Raw genomic sequence first — 18,556 nt, 5'->3', positions numbered from 1 at the left:
CCGCATTTTATCGGGCTGTATGTCCGGTTTATTTGCTGAAATGTGTCCAGTTGTTTGATACTAATAGCTGTCATCTGCATGTGTTGTAGCGACTGTCATCAAGCGTCAATGTTGTCAAGGATCTAAATGAGTCGCTCTAACAGCGAAACCCGCTCACGCCGCCCAGTGGAGCGGATGAAGAACTGCGCTTCAGTTTCTGTCATTCTATCAGCACTGTATAGCCGAACTGGTGTTCTGGGTAAGTGAACTTTCAGTCTGGGTGAGAGGACTGAAATGTAATTTTCATATATTTTGAAACTGATGTATGATTTTGTCAGGATCTGAGTCAGATCAGCTCTCCTCTGTAAGATCAAATGTTCTGCTGAAAGACACGCTTCAAGCGTAAACACACAATACTACACGTGATGAAATATCTGATTCTTTTAGTTTGTCTATTTTACAATAGTTTTGATTTCATTTCTTTCAAATGATACGACGCCTAAACATTTATTGGTGTTTAAAGGTAGTTTTTACTGACAAGGCACACAGGCACACGCATTTCAAAGTTTCAGATCAGTGTTTCAGCGCCGCTTTGTGGACAATAAGCGTATCTGCATGAACCACAACAGTGTGAAAGCATGAACAGAAAACTATTTTATGTATTTATTCAATCTAATTTATGATACAGAAAAAAACAACGTAGCCATTAGACTATGCTATATATATATATATATATATATATATATATATATATATATATATATATATATATTTTCAATGAATGAGAAACATACATACACTTCCTCTGTCTGTGTCCTCCGAGATCAATGTGTCTCATCCTTGTGGACAATAAGTGTATGTGCATTAATATATGAAAGCAGCAGTTGGTGGAAAGAGGGGTGTCTAATCCTGTTCCCGGTGAGACACTTTCCTGAGTTTAGCTCCAACCTCAGTAAACACACCAGAATCACTCTGAACGCCCTCCTCTGGGCAACTGCGTGAACAACACATATGCAACTTATTGTTTACAACTAAAACTCGATCCACAGACAAACCTTGCATTAGATTATCTTGAAGCTCCAAAACCTGATTATATATTCTAATATGTTCTCTGACACACTACAGCTGCTAGCTTGGATCTTTGACGTATACCTACCTCTATAATTTATTGTGTTTTCTATTATCAGGTCACCTGACAAAAATAATCCTCATTGTAGTCTTATATTTGTTCACTATTATTTACTAAGAACACTTGGGCTCAGAAAATTCTCTCTCTGGACTGCTTGCGATTCACATCAATTCATTTTATGGGGTTTAATAATTTTCCAGGTTTCCCTTAATGTCAAATAAACATTTCCTTTACAAATGGGCAATGTATAACTTAAGAAACAGTCACCAGGATGCTTTGTAGACAATTGACTCTTTTAATATTGCAGGGATAAAGTGACATTAAATTTAGTGATAAATGCAGAATACTTGTGTGTCCAAGACAAAAAACAAAAACAAGCATGACATCTGAAAAATATGTCACTTCACTGTCTCTAAAAGTGCAGTCAAACAGAATAATGGCTTTATAATGACTACAACTGCATATGTGAAGAAGGTGGCAAAGTCTTCTGGATCTCTGGGGTGTTTCGATTCGCTGCACGTTTACCTCAGCCTGCCGCCAACCTTGGCCTTGCCACGACCTTTGGCACTGCAAAGAGAAATAATTATCAAACCATTTTATTTGGCTGCATATCAATAAGCATATTAGATAATTACTGATCCTTTCATCAATCCACTGATCTACTAAATCACTGCACTATGAGAACATAACGTTATGCTACTCGGTGTGTTATGGGAATTATTTAAACGATTTAGCGCAGTTTATTTCTAATCAGAATGCTAATGCATTTCAGTTTTGACCTGCAACTGAGCAAATTTCTCTATTACAGACCTGACCTCAGATCATAGACTATTTATCTGAGCATAGCCTAATTAATATTCATGAGCTAAGGCTTAACTGTGTTGTGAAACCACAACAACCCCAGTCCATAAAGTCAACATGGAATTTTTACAAACTACTTTACTTCTATAATGTGAATATATTACCTATTTCAGAGTAAAAAAAAAAAAAAAAAAGTAAGGTGAGAATTTAATTAGGAATTTGTTGTATTGTGAAAAGCTATTTCTATATGGCAGGGCAAAATTAATATTCATGAGATAAACCTTAAAGTTGGCATGAAACAGAAGTTGAGTTGGTCTTTTGTGAGGGAACTAAGTACAATCCCATGAAGCATTGCGAACAGCATAATTGAATTAAAAACGATGGAAAAACATAACTAATTTAAAAATGTTGATTATATATAAAAACAATATAATTTAAGTTCATTGGAAAATATGTGTATATATTCAAACATTTCATTATTTTGAGAGGGTAGATTTCGACTGCTTCCTGGGAGTGGGGGGCGTGTTGCTTATTTCGACTCTGATTGGTGTAATTATTGGTACAGCATCATGGGTAATGTAGTTTTTCACCAGAAATTCCGCTGTTAAACGGTTATTAAAAATAAGCTGAAATAATGCGGCTGACAGCAGAAGCAAATACCATCGATTAACAACTTTGTAGCTCACATAAGGTCTGTCTTTAAAGGTTTATGAGTTAACATTTGAAATCAATTTCCCAATGGAGAAAATTAATGTGTTTTTACTTCCGAAACCCGACTATTGCACTCTACGCTCAATTTTGATTTCATGGTGACTTTAATTGTGTTGTGACAACACAACAACCCCAAACCAAAAATGATTCCTGTCCCCACAACCTCATGCTTTCCAACAGAGTTTATGTATTAACCAAAATTCAGCACTTCATTAATTCAGTGACATTGCAATGGCTAAACTGAGCTTGATTTTGACAACAAACAGTTGATGAAAACTGAGACGACACTTTGAATGGAAATGTGACTGCTTCAGGACCAGTTCACACAGAAAGCATTTTAGCTGTTAAATGCGCAAGGTCTAGAGGCGTGTTTAAAAAAATATATATATATTTTTTAACATGAGCGGCATGTTTTTAGAATGGCATCTAAAGCCTGGAACAGACCAAGCTGACGGTCGGCCGTCGGGCAGTTTTTGTGCGTCGGCCGACTAAGATTTCTAAAGCCTGGAACACACCAAGCCGACGCCGACGAACTAGCGCTGATGAAAGCCGACTGTGTTGTCGCCTCGCATGTTTTCCAGGCTTAAGTGTGTTCCGCACCGTCGGCAGAAATTGGTCCTCGTCGGCTTTGTAACAGCCGATTCGACATGTTGATATGCCGTTGGTGAGAGAACACTGATTGGCTGTTCAGCTTAGTGAACGAGTCAGTGCACGAGAATAATAGCAAAAAAGTCAAATCTTACCTGAGTGTTCCTTGGCGATTATTTCAATATTAACACGAGCGGAGTGGAATAAAGAAAGTGTTTGGCAGGATTGATGTTCAAAACGATAAGCACGCACTGCTTTGTTTACGGTTTGTGTAGGCAGAGGCAGGCTAAATACGCCACATTAATTGTGCAGATATTAACATAAATACATAATCTCTGTATTACATGCATAATACATTACATACATAGTCTCCAATGCCATCTCTCTCATGTTCGTCCATCCTCGGGATGCTGCTACTGCTGTTCTTCTTCACGCGATTTTTTTTATCCCCCAAACTACTTCAGCGGAGCCTACACCAAACACTGATCCCTAAACCTACCCGTCATTGTAACCTTAACCAGAGCCCGTCTACGGAGAGCCTGCGCACTCCCTATTAAAGGAGAACTTGGTAACTTTTTTAACTTAATAAAACTGTCTAGAAATCATTTGGATGGTTAAACAACCTGTTCTGGTGATATTGGTGACTTCCCCCACGCCCCCCAGCGTTCCCAGGCGGAAAACCAACCTTGCAACTTGGGGACTACCGTCCCGGCAAAATAGAAATTGGAAGTCTCGTGAGAAGCGTGAACGAGAACGAGCGCGAAACACGAATCGCTTTACGGCAATTCAACATAAACACACATGCATGTATGATGTATTACCAGATTACCCACCTCGGTAGACATAGCTCCACACAATACAGTTGGCTTGCTCCGATCAAAACAAACGCACATGAGCAGCGGTAGAGAGGGGGAGGAGGCCGCCGCAAGTGAGTTTTTTACGACCATGTTGTGAAATATACGCCCCCCCACAGCTGTAGGGGGAGCTCGTGGGGAAAACATGCGACAACAAAAGGGAAAATCAGCGAAGAAGTGAGTAGAGTTCGCTAGAGTTGCCGAGTTCTCCTTTAAGTCCTATTGTACCGAATTTTGGTTGTAGTTCCACCAGAGTTCCACTGGGGGCGATTGCCCATGAGTGCAAAATGAATGGGAGTCTATGGGGCTAGACGGCTAAATTTGTCTCTTTCACCCGATTGCCGTTGAGAAATCGCAGATTTGATTGTAGTTTTTGCAAGTTGAACATGTTTTATAGGTCGAAAGTTGAATGAGCGAGTACTTATGTCCTTTCGATTTCTTACAGGTTGAGTTGTTGTTGCCCATAACACGCTAGCATTCTGCTAATGAACGCTGATTGGTCAGTGAAGGACTGATTACGACCAGAGATACCGCTTGATGGCATCGTGGCATCCGAAGCGGGACCAGAAACAAACAAAACAAAAACTCTTCCAGCACGTGTGTTTACCTGTGTCAGCTGTGTTGTCGATGCCTCGAGAGAAAAGAAAGTGCAGAGCGCGAAAGCACCAAAGTGACTGAAGGATTGCCGTAAAGCAGTATCTCTGGTCGTACGATGTGTATGACGTCATTGACATTTTAAAAGACTTTAAAAAATCTAACACCCAGCAATGTGTAACTTCTTTGCATCTCCTTTCAAATACAACATTCAAATTATTAGACAAAAAATTATATTCTGAGAAAAGTGGATTTTGATGGGTATAGCGCCATAGACCTCCATTCATTCTGCACTCGCCTGCGAGCGCCCCCGCATGGACAGAGACGTGTTACTGCAGCCAGTCCAGAAACCGGAAGTAACCAGACGGTGCCAATTCTCTTCCTATTAGACATTCTCTGCCTTAACCAATGAAATTAGCTGCAGTGCGGGATTTCTGCTTAACTGGTTTGCAACCCAGTGAGTTTAAAAAAAAAATATAGATATAGAAAGATTAAAAATACGGGAAAATATTTAAACGGGATGATAGCGGGATAGCAAGGTAAAATAAGGGAGAATCCCGGGAAAACCGGGAGGGTTGACAGGTCTGCTTTAGACGAGTAAAAAAAGACGTCAAGACGCTGCAAAAGACGCGAGACTGGAGCGCAACGGTTAAAGACGTCCATCTAGCACGTGTTTACATTGGAAAAAAACAAAACAATGGAAAAGTATCACAGTGGAACAGAAAAAAGCGATCGGTGTGAAAGGCCCCTCACAGGTGACAGTTAAAAATAAAATAAAAAGACAGTTAAGAGAATAGCAATTTGCAAAATTAGAAGAGACGCACTTCATACACATGCAAGGAAAAAGTGCCACTCAGTCGCATGCAGTCCATATTGCAGTCTTGTTTTATCTAATGTGTTTCTTACCCTCTCGTTCAGCCTACAGATTCCGTCTCCAGAGGCAAAAATATTCATTTTAAACTTACCGTTTCACTGGAGTCTCTCTCATTTATGTCCAATCAATATTTAATATCTTCCCTAAGGTCAACATTTAGAGTGAATTCAGGTTGATTGGGACACTTTTACCCAGTCATCTCAATGGCAAAAAGTGACCCAATCAACCTGAATTCACGATAATTCCTATTTATCTGCATATACGAGTGTATTTATGGACAAATTCATGTATTGTATGTGTTGGCATGGACAGTGAAGTACGAACGGAAGGAGCCACTTAAACTGGTCGTATTAGGATTGAGAGTAAAGATCCTAAACATTTCCCCATTTGACGTTGGGATTGAGCTGAACCACATGCTCCGAGCTCGCACCTGTCAAGATCGTACGGTTTCATCGGGCCTGGGATCTGAAAGGAGCGGGATCTGTTGAGCAGACCAAACCCCAAACTGCTTTGTCTTGGCCAGCTTAAAGAGATAGTTTACCCCAAAATGAAAGTTCTCTCATCATTTACTCACACTCATGCCATCCGCGATGTACATGACTTTCTTTCTTCCGATAAACACAAACAAAGATTTTTGGGAAAATAATCAATGTATTCTTAAGCTAAATGTAGATAAATACTCATTTTAAACTCTTTTAACTGTAAACCATTGCTTCCGGCTAACCAAGGCGCGTTCACAAGTTCAGATTGACATAAATGGAAGTGCCTTTTAAAGTTTGTCCAGAATGTAGGGCTGCACAATATATAGAAATTATCGAAATATCGGAAATGTATATATCGTGATATGCATATCGCAACGGCTTGCAATAACTGGGGTCAACAAAAGACAAAGAGAATATCACTCACTGCTCTTGGCTGAATAACTTTTGTAGCTTTAATAAGAATCAGTATATATTTAATTCATACAATGAAAACTAAGCAATGTTTTATTTTTACATTTGGTTATTCAGTTTCCTAATGTAGGATAACCTGAAACCCTAAACCCCACTGATGTTAAAATAACACTTCTTATGTTACAGTAAAACACTGCTGTTCACTTTCAGAAGTTGTAGGGATGTTTTCTTGTCACAAAAAGAATGTGAAACACGTATGTAGGTTATATAATAAAAGATAATTTACGTTTATTTTACACACTTTAAGCATTATCATATCGCATTATTTAATGAGTTATCGCATATCGCACTTTTCTTCAATATCGCACAGACAGCCATACCAGAAAGTAACACTGAAGTAACATCACTTCTTCACAACGCACTTACGTCGCCTGTCACAACATCCCTCTCGTGAACTCTTGAATGACAGCAGATCAGTGGAAATGATTTTTATCTATTGTTTGGCTTCAGAAGACATTGGTTCATCCCCTGTGGTCGTATGGATTACCATGACTATCACTGTGTGTGGTTTTTCCACGCATCAAACAAGCGGCACCCATTCAATGGCATTACATGGACTCACAGAGGTGGCTTCGAAACGAAAAGAATTTCGTTTTTGTTATCTGAAGAAAGGAAGTCATGGCGTGAGGATGAGTAAATGGTGTGAGAAAGTTCATTGATCTTTGATTTTTCAGGTAAACTATCCCTTTAACAGCATCACTTCCTCTGCTTCCTTCCTCTGAGCCAGACCTCATTGAAACCAGGGGAAAGTGACCAGTGTGACTCGGGGTACTTACCTCTGGTGATCTTTGACTCTAGCCAGTAGCTGAGTGATCTGTAAGGAACACATACGGAAGCCTTGCTAAGCACAAAAGACAATATCAACAGGACCAGCTGATGGGGGGGAAAACCTGTGGATTCGCAGCCGGATTGCAGCCACAATCACGTCACCTGCCTTCACCGACCGACCGACCGAGAGCCCAGACCCGACACAAATCTGACCCACAACAGTTACTGACAGCAGGCTACACAACAGTGAGGTGGCCACCCTCACAGCCAGTTACTTACAACTTCTGTTGTTCATTGATTCGGGTCTGGAGAACATTCATCTGGAAGCAAGTCACAGTTTAAGACAGGTAGGCCATAGACGCCAGTTTATCACAGCGCCAGTCTTTTACTCCCTGTTTTCATCTGGTATTAAGATTAGTTTTGGGCGATCGGATCACAAGTAGAAGAGAAAGACATTCCCATTCACACCTGGTGTTTTAATCTGTCTCTTTTGTCCACTTTCAACCACTTTTGTCCTGATTTCGTCGAGGGGAGGGTCTATGGGCTGGTAAATGAAGTTTTTTTTTTTTTCAGATTTTTAGATCTAATGGATGAAATAAGCTCACGCAATGTACATGAGCGCAAAAGGAGGCGACGGAAAAACATACGGAGAGCAACAGCTTTCGTTTCTGCTCTGACAGCCACAAGAGTGAGTGTGTGTTAGAAATCAGGAATGCAGAGAAAACATTGTGCTTAGTAAGTTTTCGTCTTCAAAACAAACTTTTACCAAAGTTTAAATCCCGTCTGGCTAGAGCGCTTCCCATAATGTTTATGGATTAGGTCATTAGGTCTTTTGTGGCTGTTTGAACACATTTGACCACATGAGCGTTTACACTACGAGAGCAATCCGGTCTAATGGGTTTTTGACTACCTCTGAAAGTGATCAAAAGTAGACAAGCTTAATACATTTTAGACTCCATTTACACCTGTATTTAGTGCCGTCCGCTTGCAATTGGACTAACAAAAACGCTTCTTAATACCAGGTGTACCAGGCCTTAAAGTCAACATAAAATAACTATTTTACTTCCGTAATGTGACAGATATTTAACAAGAAAAAAGTGTAAGCTGGGACTTGATTTAATTTATTGGGTGATTTCTATATTCTAAAATAATTGTAGAAACAGTTTTAACTCAGAAATTGCTAGTAAATTTCACAATTAATTACAAAGAAATGGCTAATAACACATTAAATTAAACATGAAATTGTACTTAAAAGTAGAATTTTCTTGCGAAACGAACTACAGTAATGTTTGATTAACTTCGAAAAATCTTCTTTTACAGTGTATGGCAGGGCTTGATGTCATTTTTAAAGGGATGACCAATTGTTAATAACAATAATAATAATCTGGTTGACTTTAAGTGTTTTATGTCGAGTCAAACTTAAAATTCTTTAATTATATCTTATAATCTACTTTCTGTAGACTTGTGCTAAAAAGATTAACAATAACAGCTAATACCAACATAAATAAAGAGACAGTTTTCTTGAAATTAAGGCAATATGGCACAATTAAATTATCATGATGTTTGCAACAAAAATGAAATATACAAATCCCATATTGACAGTGTAATCATGCTATGCTTTCTATGTTGTTGTGTGAAGTTGATTACGTCAACACTTACGTCATATTTCTGCCTCTTCAGTTTCTCGCCGAGGTCGAACTTCTCGGCCTCCAGCTGCATCATCCACTGCCAGAGCTCATTGGCCTTCTCTCTGCGAGAACCAATCAGAAGCTTTGTCAGTGGCCGTTTACGCAAACTGTGATGAGATCATGCTCAGCGGTGACTTACTTCAGTTTATCTTCAGACAGATGATCGATGTTGAGTGCCTTCCTCCTATCCGCCAGGATCTTCTTCTTCTTCTCTCTCTCCGTCTGTTTCTTCGCCCCTTTGCGACCCTCGCCCTGCGAGACATAAATGATGGTGTTTGATTCAGTGGGCTCTTATTTAATATACCTAGGTTCCCCTTTTCCATAAGTTTTTTGGATCAAAATCCATTATAAAAATGTCTAGTTTCCTAGATATCTCTTAATTCAAACCTTCTGCTGGATTCCTCCGTACTGGTGTGTCATGTTGGTAAGAGCTTTCTTCTTCTTGGCATCTTCATCTTGTTTCTTCCTCTGTTCCTCTAGCTCTCTTCTCTCCTTTTCTTCCTGTTGAGAGATCCGATGGAAAGTGTTTGATTTCTATTCTAGCACTTAGCCTCGTGGAGGTAGACGGCTGCTTCCTATTGGCTGAAGGGAGTGTCACTCACGGCCAGACGGGCTTGTCTCTCCTTCTCCTTGTCTGCACGGACTCTCTGCTGCTCTGCTCTCTCTGTGCGACGCTTCTCCTGCGCACAGCACCAGACAGACACAACACTGTCAGTCACAAGTAAAGACTGAATGTTTTTTAGCATTCTGAAACCTTTCTGGATTATGCAGAACCTACGATTCTGTTGACCAGAGCGATCAGCTCCTCTTCATCTTTCTTCCTCTGGATAAAATGAGCCTCAATCAGAGACTGAAGCTCAGATAAATCCTTCTCCTGACGCTTCCTGTGGATGTCCTATTACACACACACACAGGCATTGACATTAATTCAATATTCACAATAACATGCGTTAAGTGTACCCTGGTAATCCAGAGTTCTCGCGAGAGCACAAGTTGAATTTGCTCAGCGAGTTACTCTGGCGTCGAGTAATGATGCTCATTAAATATGCCCTTGTATCCGAGCTGCACCAATCACATCAGGTTATCTGATATAGGCGGGCCAGAGGCGAGATGAACAGAAGACGACAGCGCTGTGACGTCGAATTCATTAGTAAACATTGCAAGATGGCTATGGATGAACACCAGTTGTTTGAAACGGCTTTGGCCGCTACAATGAACGAGTTAGACTTGGCTTTTTATCTAAAAGAGGAACAGAAGACGGCGCTCGAATCGTTCCTTTGCAAGAAGGGCGTTTTTGCTGTTTTGCCGACTGGATACGGCAAGAGTCTAATCTACCAGTTAGCTCCGCTGGTAGCTAAGCGTATGGGGCTTGTTGTGATTGGGCGTAGTGTTGTCCAATTGCGTGCAGTGAGATTTTCAAATGCATGCTTGGTGCCGCCCCTCGAGCTGGACGATTTTCATTAGTCGACGCCAGACCATTAATCTTTCAGATTTAGGTCTGGATTTCCAGGCTATGTTAAGTGTGCTTATTTTGCAAATTGTGGATGACCGTTCACGCAGCTAGCAAAGTATGTTCTACGAGTTATGAAAACATTATCTGAATGTTCTCTAAACATTATAATTGCAGAATTATACATTCACATAATAAAGAATAATATGAAAACAGCATACTATATCATTCCTAATGTGCAGGTTTACAAAATTCAATGTAATAAGCAAGACACCATAATATTCCATTCTGAATACAGGAAGTGATGTAATTTAAACTTCATGTTACTCACATCAAAGTCCACCTTATCTCCTTCAGGAATCTTTGGAGCAGTGATGTTTTGCATGAATCTGTAAAATAAGTCTTACCCATGAGGATTGACGCTGTGCATTCTTCACATATGAATTTATGCAGATAAACACAGTAAGAAAGATGTCAACATAGGACATACTTTGGCTTTGGTTTTGTCTCATCTGGGGATAAAATATATAAAAAAAAACATAATCACTGACTAATAATGTGTCACGCAAAGCACTTCACATTGTCGACCTTTGAGGGAATCAACCAAACCGAATGTGTGATTTTAGGAGCAGTTACCTGCGGCCTCCTCCTCTACAGGGGCTTCTGCTGGGTGAACAATGAGAAATGAACAGACAAAATTTCACATTAAGACTAATTGCATTGACACATTTTTAAATTGTTAGAAGAAAAATACATTTTTGCAAGTTTTGATTTTGTAACAAATGCCCGGCTGAACGTGACGACCCAATGTTCTGACAGTCACAATCATCACACATGCGATTTCAATTAGCTGATATATTGCATCATGACATACGAACCTTACAAATAAACAGCTTTTGTCCTCCAGCCTTCACAATGAGACGTCATGCAGTTGTAATCATGGTAAACATTTGATTCAGATCACTATCGATCATCACATTTTGAATCAGTTAACAAGAAAATGAGCTGTCCATCATGAAGACATGATTTGGGCCAGTAAGATTTACATGTAACTGAACTGATGGCACTGGCCTCCCAGTGCTGCTCATTAAGGCTAAACACGCTAAACAACCCGTCAATCCTTGAGACCATGCTATTACAAAATCAGCTGCAAAGTGCCAAAAAAAGAGCAACTCAATGTGTTGGAAATTCTTGCTGAATGTTTGGTTCATAATATTTGTATGAATGAATGTATTTACCTTCTGGCTCAGGTTCTGGCTCCTCTGTTCAGATATGAGATAAGTTATAAGTGGTTAAAGAATGAAAATTTACAGACACTTGTACATTATGTACAAGTATGAATAACCTCAATATTCTTAACAGCTGAAATAATTACCTTCTACTTCCGGAGGCTCTAATATAAGAACAGCAAATCAGTTAGTTTATAAAGACTAGTAGTTTGAGAAATTATAAAAATACCATAACAAAACTACTAAGATCTGCCATTCAGGAACAGATATTCTGGTTTATGGCAAGAGATTCTCTTAGCAAATGAATTGAACTTGAGTTGCCTGAATGCAGGTCTTGGTTCAAATGGTGAACACTAAAATTAATGAATTTAGTATTTGTATATACGTGTCGATCCAGTGGTTTAAAGATGGCTGACTATTGTAACTATGATATTATTTAAAAATCATAAAACATTTCAATAATTGTATTTACAATCAAATGAGGGAATGATTACCTTCCACCTCAGGGGCTGGTTCTGATATAAAAATATAACATGAGATATTAAATATTACCTTGCATTGGTGATGACAAATGTACAGAAAATCACCACAAAATAAAGGTCAGATCGATGCATTACCTTCCTCTGATGGAGGCGCCACTATTGAAGAGAAACGATTATTATGGAAAGGCTACAGTAATGAGTGTAATGCAATGCGTTTTCAATATCATGCATTTGTATGAAGATATGCTAGCTTTTGTTTTCAATTATATGAAATGGTGAATTCACTGTTGAAGTGCAATATATCACTAAAACTAAAAAGGTGAATGAACAATTAAATAATGGGTGCGCAAATTAATTAATGAAAATTTTACCTTCCACTTCAAGAGGGGGAGTGATAGAACAAATGAATGCAAGAAGAAAGGAAGAAATAATTGCACAAATGAGGATGAGTAAATTAATTAATTAACTGTGAGAATAAACTGAATTATCCGCATGCAAGTGTGTGAAATACTCTAGTCCGACTTTGTTTTAAGCCACGTATGTTGTATTAATATTATCTAAATCTAAAATATTTTGAAGTTAATTCTAAAATGTATTCTCATGCAGGAAAAGCAACACAACACACAGTGAATTTTACCTTCCTCTTCGGTTTCCTCCACTACAGTGTGAACATAATAACGATTAGTAGCAAATACATTCAGAAGCATAATATTTGATCAGTCTTTGCATAATCACGATGCTGAATCAAGTTAACAAACAGATCATCTATAACTTTTGTCAGAACATTGAGATCCACCCAACAGCTTGTAAATGACATTGAGAAATAGTCCATAGACCACCAATGCAGTAGCCTATCTGATGCAATTTGCATGTGAGCATGGACCAAATGATGCGTTAAATGAATTTAACATGATTTTTACGTGATAATTTTAACGACGGCATAAATCAACTCAGGCTCATCGGGAAAACATGCTTCTATACACTGTAAAAAAAAGTTGCTACCTTAAATTTTTATGTAAAATTTGAATGTTTAAGTCATTTCATCTTAAATTACATTAAACTGACTTAAAAAAAAATGAGTTGAATCTTGTATAACTTAATCTGTCACGTTAATGTTTCAGATTTTAGTATTTCACTTTTAAAGTGTCATGAGACGAGGTAGGCTATGTTTTTCCAATGAGCCATAATACTTGCAGACAACAAGCATTTCATTTTACATTCACGGACAGTTATGGATAGCACACAAGAGACGGATGGGGGGGAATGACATCTGAGACAATAGGAAATGTACATGGGCAGGACATTCACATACTTGACTTGATGCAACAATGTCACCCTGCACATTGACCTACTGATATTAGTTGCAGCCTTGAGTAACTCAATTCTCCTGGGCATGTAGCCGAGGACAAAGGCGATTCTTGGGTCTCTAAAGTTTCTAAAATAGCACATGCACACAAGCTGACAGCACGCGAAACTTCCTCTGGACCAGCCTCCATTTCCATAATAAGTGATAGTGCATGAATCTCAAACTGGCTTACCTTCCCTATAACATACGCACAGGGTGAAAAGGGAAGAAGAAAAGAAAAAGGAAAAACATTTGACTTTAAGTTGGGTAATGAATCAAAAAGATACACATGAAATTAAGATAGATATGAAAAATGTACGTTAGTAGTATTGTGAATACATAAACATATACAGTATGTGCTAATGTGCTATATATACACTTGGTTAAATTATTTGGCAAAAGGGCAAACTACAGCTACAGGTTTTATATTTCTATGTTTAAAAAATGTGTATCACTTTTAGCCACTACTGTGCCCTGCTGTTTCAATTACTATTTTAGTATAGTCTATAATTTGAGGTATTCAGTGTTCAGTGAATTAAAACAGTTCAAAAGTAATGACGTCATACGTACTGCACTTCCTCCTCCACCACTTCCTCTGTGTCAGCCATGACTAAGTGATTCCTGATGGAGTAAATAAGTTTAAGTTATGCATGTCAAATGAGTTCAATTCATTTCCACTTCTTTTACTAGAACAGTCTTGACATGGTCTACAAATCATCTTTAAAATTCTTCTACAAGTGACCCTGATCCCAGAGACAAACGTTATGACCAAGCACGGTAGTTATATTAACAAGCGTTGAAAAAGCTGTCCTGAAGACGTGTGTGTGTCCACCAGAAAATAAATCACTGCACAATAAACATGTGATGAATGAGTGAGGGTGGCTATTTCTGCCAGTAATAAACTATGAGGTTTGGAACAGGTGCTCCACACTTTTCCAGACAATGAATTGGCTGGTCTCATCAAGGGCTGCCGCTCATTCTCCGTGTAAATCAAGAGTGTGTGTGTCCTTGTCATCTATTTTTAAAGCACATTGTTTGTGCAGGACATTATTCCACAGCACCTACTGCCATTAAAGACGCATCTATTGTTTTAATGCAACTCATCATGATTACAGTATGTGCACTGGCCCAAAAGGGTATATGGAATATCTCTTAAAAATAAAGGTTCTTTATTAACGTCAATGAACAACCTTTAATATCCAAAAACAAAAATTTATTGATGAAGTCGGAAAAAGGTTCTTTAGATTATTAAAATGCTCACTGAAAAAAGGTTCTTCATTGCTGCGAAAACCCATTTTTGGAATCTTTGTTGTTAAGAGTAAATGGTTCATTGTTTTAAATGTAATATAACAAGCACACTTTTCAAGCAAAACATATCACAAAATAAAGTTTGTTGAGGTTTTAAATCAAATAAAATGAACAGATACACTTAAACTTTTAAATGATTTTAATGATGTAGCCCTGTTAATTAAAGGCTTTTTAAATTTCACCAGACGAGTGCCTTGGAGTATTTCGTCTTTAGAAAAAAACGTGTTCAAAAATGAGACATAAATTGGAACATGTTGATAGTTAATGTCATGAATAACTTGAACTTGAGGAGAACCAACTTCATACACCCACAAAAAAAATGACCAACTGATTGAAAACTATTGCAAATTTTTTTTAAATTAATATAGCCTAGTTATACAACATTTAACACCACTTGGTTTGATTTTTGCTTTTATTGCAATGAAATCCGTGCATATTAAAGTAACCAAATATTACTGTAGCTCCTGAGAGTTCAGAGGTCTGTAGGTTATCCAATCGTAGTCATTTCTTATTTTCACTCAACATCTGTTGGGGGTCTATCATGTCTGAGGGTCCTCAAACTGATGGCTCTTCACAGAGTTCATCTTGGATAAAGGTTTATCTTACATTGAGTCCTTGTGATAATGAGAGTGTGACAGAAGCAGCCAGAGGAGCTTCTCTGACCAAATCCACCAAGTATTTGCAGCAGATTAACTGTCTCACTTTGGAGTTACGTGCATTTTACGTTAATAAGCGAGGGCCAGTCGTACTCCTTCTGAAAGGCTGGAATATCACAGGCTGACGGTGGCAGGAATGTTGCCATTGATAGTCTGTATTAAGCGGCATTAAGAGAAAAACCCAAAGCACGCAAACCACCAGTCCCTCTGGCGAACAAGACAAGCATTGCATTGATGATTGAGGAATGAAGAGGGTGATCCTCAGGCCTGAGTTCACACATTATGAGCAACTTTGCAGAATCAGTTTAATCCGGTAGGCATGCAATTGTTTGAGTAGATTTTAGTTACAAATTAACTAATGTCATTTGGATCCGATATCAAAATCTGAAGCCTCTTACCTGAGATCCCACCAAGAAGAGAGAGAGCGAGAGATCTTATCTCGATGGTCCGGGCAGCAGACAGTTTCAAACTAACCCAAAGCTCACCTAATACAGACCTGCCAGATCATGTGACCACACTGCTTTGCTCTGATTGGCTGCTGGAACTTAGCCTATTGTTAGAGGTAGTGGAGCATGACAGATATATGGCTTTAGCATAGCAGTCTGGTGGAGTAATTGAGAAGCACACAATCACAGGTGTTTTTCATTGGTCTCTTTATTGTGGTCACTGAGACGATGATACAATGTTGCTCTGTATGGAACTATTGGCTACAAATGGTCATATTTGTAACAAGGTAACTGCATTTAAAGGTGGTGCGACTTGCATAGTGTTACTCAGAAACAATACATAGGTGCTTACAAAGATGAAACAAATAGTAAAAAAACTTGATTGTCAAAAAATACAAGAATACAGGAACTTTGAACATTTAGAGACATTAGCGTTAAGCTACGGCGCGAAGAACTGGATATTCTTTGACAAAAGATGTCAGAAATGATGACGTTTAAAAGATGAAGTTACTAATGTTCTGCCAACTAGCGCTGTATTGAAACCAGACAACGTCCATGCTGCAATTTAGTATGAATCAATTGCAGCACAGAAAGAAGACACTCAAAAAATGAAACACTTATAAACATGAATTGACTTTGACTATATGCTTGTCCTCTTTTTCCTTGCTGAAATCAGGATGTGTTTTTGGATTAACCGAGGTCTTGCATTATACGCAGAAATTGTGAAATGTACTGATCAAATTATGTTATTTAAGCCAAAAAGTGCATGTTCCCTTTCTTTCGAGTTTTCTTGTTTCAACCAATACCGATTATTCCACATGACACATAGTGATTAACACTTACAAAAAGACAGTCACAAACAATGGTCAGAACAGTGTTTCCAAGAGTACGAAAAGCCAAAGATAATGTAATAATGATAACGGTAGGACTATAATGGGCTTCTGCTGAATTAAAACTTGCTTTGATATAAAATACTATTGAAAGCAAAAGCAAAGACCATTTTGTTTCAAGCAGTAAAATATATAGTTAATTACAAAAACTTACACTATATGCTAACATATATTATTAAGACAATTTTTTTTATTATTTTTTTTTTTAAAAAGTGTCGTTATGACAAAAAGTAGGCCTACAAAATACAGCTACTCTACAGGTGCTCATATTCGGTCTGGAACTGGCGAACATGTATGAAATGCAGGGTGAAGCTTTGCTTTAGTTATAAATTAACAGGTGAGAAGGGTAACTAACATGCTTAATAATATGCTTTGTGATTTGACAAAAGACAATTCGGAATGCTACTCCTCGTCCTCCTATCCAAGGATTCTTGTAATGTTTTGAGCTGTTATATAATTGTTATATAATCTTAAATGAAAGTCGGAATCGCTCGTTTTCACAGCCTAGATTTCAGTTTAACAGAAGTTACACGATGATGGTGCAAGATGGTGGCCTGTGAATACAGTGATAAAATATATCTATATTTTTTTTACATTTTTCTCTCTTTTATACTGTGTCTACACACAGATTTTCCTGGCAGTATAAAATGCTCGTGTGTATGTTTTTTTTTTTTTTGTTTTTTTTTTTGGTATTAATAAAAGTTGAAAAAAGGAATGTTGTGCATTCTCTTGGTCCCTGCCTCTCTGGCGTCTTTGAAGGGTTAATGGCCCGTTCCTGTTAAGAGACAAAAGAGAAAAGTCATAAAATTGCTTGAAAATAAATGAGATGACACACTTTAATACAAATTTTTACTAGTTAGTTTGGGGTCAGTATGTTTTTTTTTTTTTTTTTTTTTAAGAAATTAAGACTTTTATGTGGCAAGGATGGATTAAATTGATTAAAAGTGACAAAGACATTTATGATATCTCTATTTTAAATACATTTTGTTCTTTTGAACTTTCTATTCACCACAGCCCAGAAAAAATAAGTATCATAGTTTACACAAAAATATTAAGCATTAGAACTGTTTTCAGCAACAATAATGAGACATGTCTCTTGAGCAGCAAATCATCATATTAGAAGGATTTCTGAAGGATCATGTGACACTGAAGACTTGGAGTAATGATGCTAAAAAAACATTAAAAATATATATTAAACAGAAAATCGTTATTTTAAATTGTAATACTTTTTCCACAATATTTCAGTTTTTACTGTATTTATTTTTAATAAAAAAAAATGCAGCCTTGTTGTAATTCATATAGAACCCTTGAAATAAGTAGATCTCAGAACCAAAATGAAATTTATAAAATGATTATTGTCCAACATGTTTAAACATGATTATTGCCTGTTATTTATGGGATCTGGGCCACTTATTTGCCCCTTAGAAGAAGGGTTAAATGGTGAGTGTTTGTTACGCTGTTACATTCATACTTTGTATGCTTAGCTGTGTGTATTTGTAACATACACCCTTTCTCTTGTACTCCAGAGCTAAATATAGTTAAAAAAAAAAATCTCTTAAAATGCAAGTTGGCCGTGTGTTTGACCATTTTTAAGTGGTTGGAAGGACGCAAGTTTTCATACGGCATGCGAGTGTGCTAATCTGCCGCCCCATGCAGTAATGTGACAAACATGCAGCTTTAGCCCTGCTGGCACTGACAGATGCCCATAATCCACAGTGTGATATTGAGACGAGCAGGCCGACGTGGGTGAGAGGGCAGGCTAACGCAAAGACCTGTCGCCCATTACCCAAAAAACGCCTGGCACGCCCCAA

At 38.0% G+C, this 18,556-nt stretch overlaps 2 protein-coding genes across 7 annotated transcripts in view; both read right to left on the bottom strand.

The window, feature by feature from the left end:
- Nucleotides 1–1,380: 1,380 nt before the first annotated feature.
- Nucleotides 1,381–15,961, bottom strand: tnnt2e (troponin T2e, cardiac). Of its 6 annotated transcripts, none has more exons than XM_081363727.1 (13): nt 12,113–12,133; nt 11,765–11,782; nt 11,628–11,651; nt 11,026–11,052; nt 10,880–10,901; nt 10,721–10,778; nt 9,718–9,834; nt 9,542–9,619; nt 9,327–9,440; nt 9,079–9,191; nt 8,911–9,001; nt 7,260–7,297; nt 1,381–1,675 (listed from the first exon to the last, which is right to left on the bottom strand). In XM_081363727.1, the coding sequence occupies exons 6-13, from the start codon at nt 10,772–10,774 to the stop codon at nt 1,630–1,632; spliced, it is 651 nt and encodes a 216-aa protein (XP_081219853.1). In that variant the 5' UTR covers nt 10,775–10,778; nt 10,880–10,901; nt 11,026–11,052; nt 11,628–11,651; nt 11,765–11,782; nt 12,113–12,133; the 3' UTR covers nt 1,381–1,629. The 6 variants fall into 6 exon arrangements, with proteins under 6 accessions (XP_081219853.1, XP_081219852.1, XP_081219854.1 ...); XM_081363728.1 differs by lacking the exon at nt 7,260–7,297 and adding an exon at nt 7,531–7,571 and having other exon boundaries at nt 1,383–1,675; nt 11,026–11,055; XM_081363724.1 differs by lacking the exon at nt 7,260–7,297 and adding an exon at nt 7,531–7,571 and having other exon boundaries at nt 1,383–1,675.
- Nucleotides 15,962–16,045: 84 nt separating this feature from the next.
- Nucleotides 16,046–18,556, bottom strand: part of cald1a (caldesmon 1a) — a 52,814-nt gene continuing 50,303 nt past the window's right edge. Inside the window, 1 exon segment of the mRNA XM_081363722.1 lies at nt 16,046–17,520. Within this exon segment, the coding sequence (XP_081219848.1) occupies nt 17,507–17,520 (14 nt within the window). The 3' untranslated portion in view covers nt 16,046–17,506.

Source organism: Scardinius erythrophthalmus (assembly GCF_964197995.2).
Source record: "Scardinius erythrophthalmus genome assembly, chromosome: 4".
NCBI classification, from domain to species: Eukaryota; Metazoa; Chordata; class Actinopteri; order Cypriniformes; family Leuciscidae; genus Scardinius; species Scardinius erythrophthalmus.
This window is presented reverse-complemented; position numbering and strand designations above follow the sequence as displayed.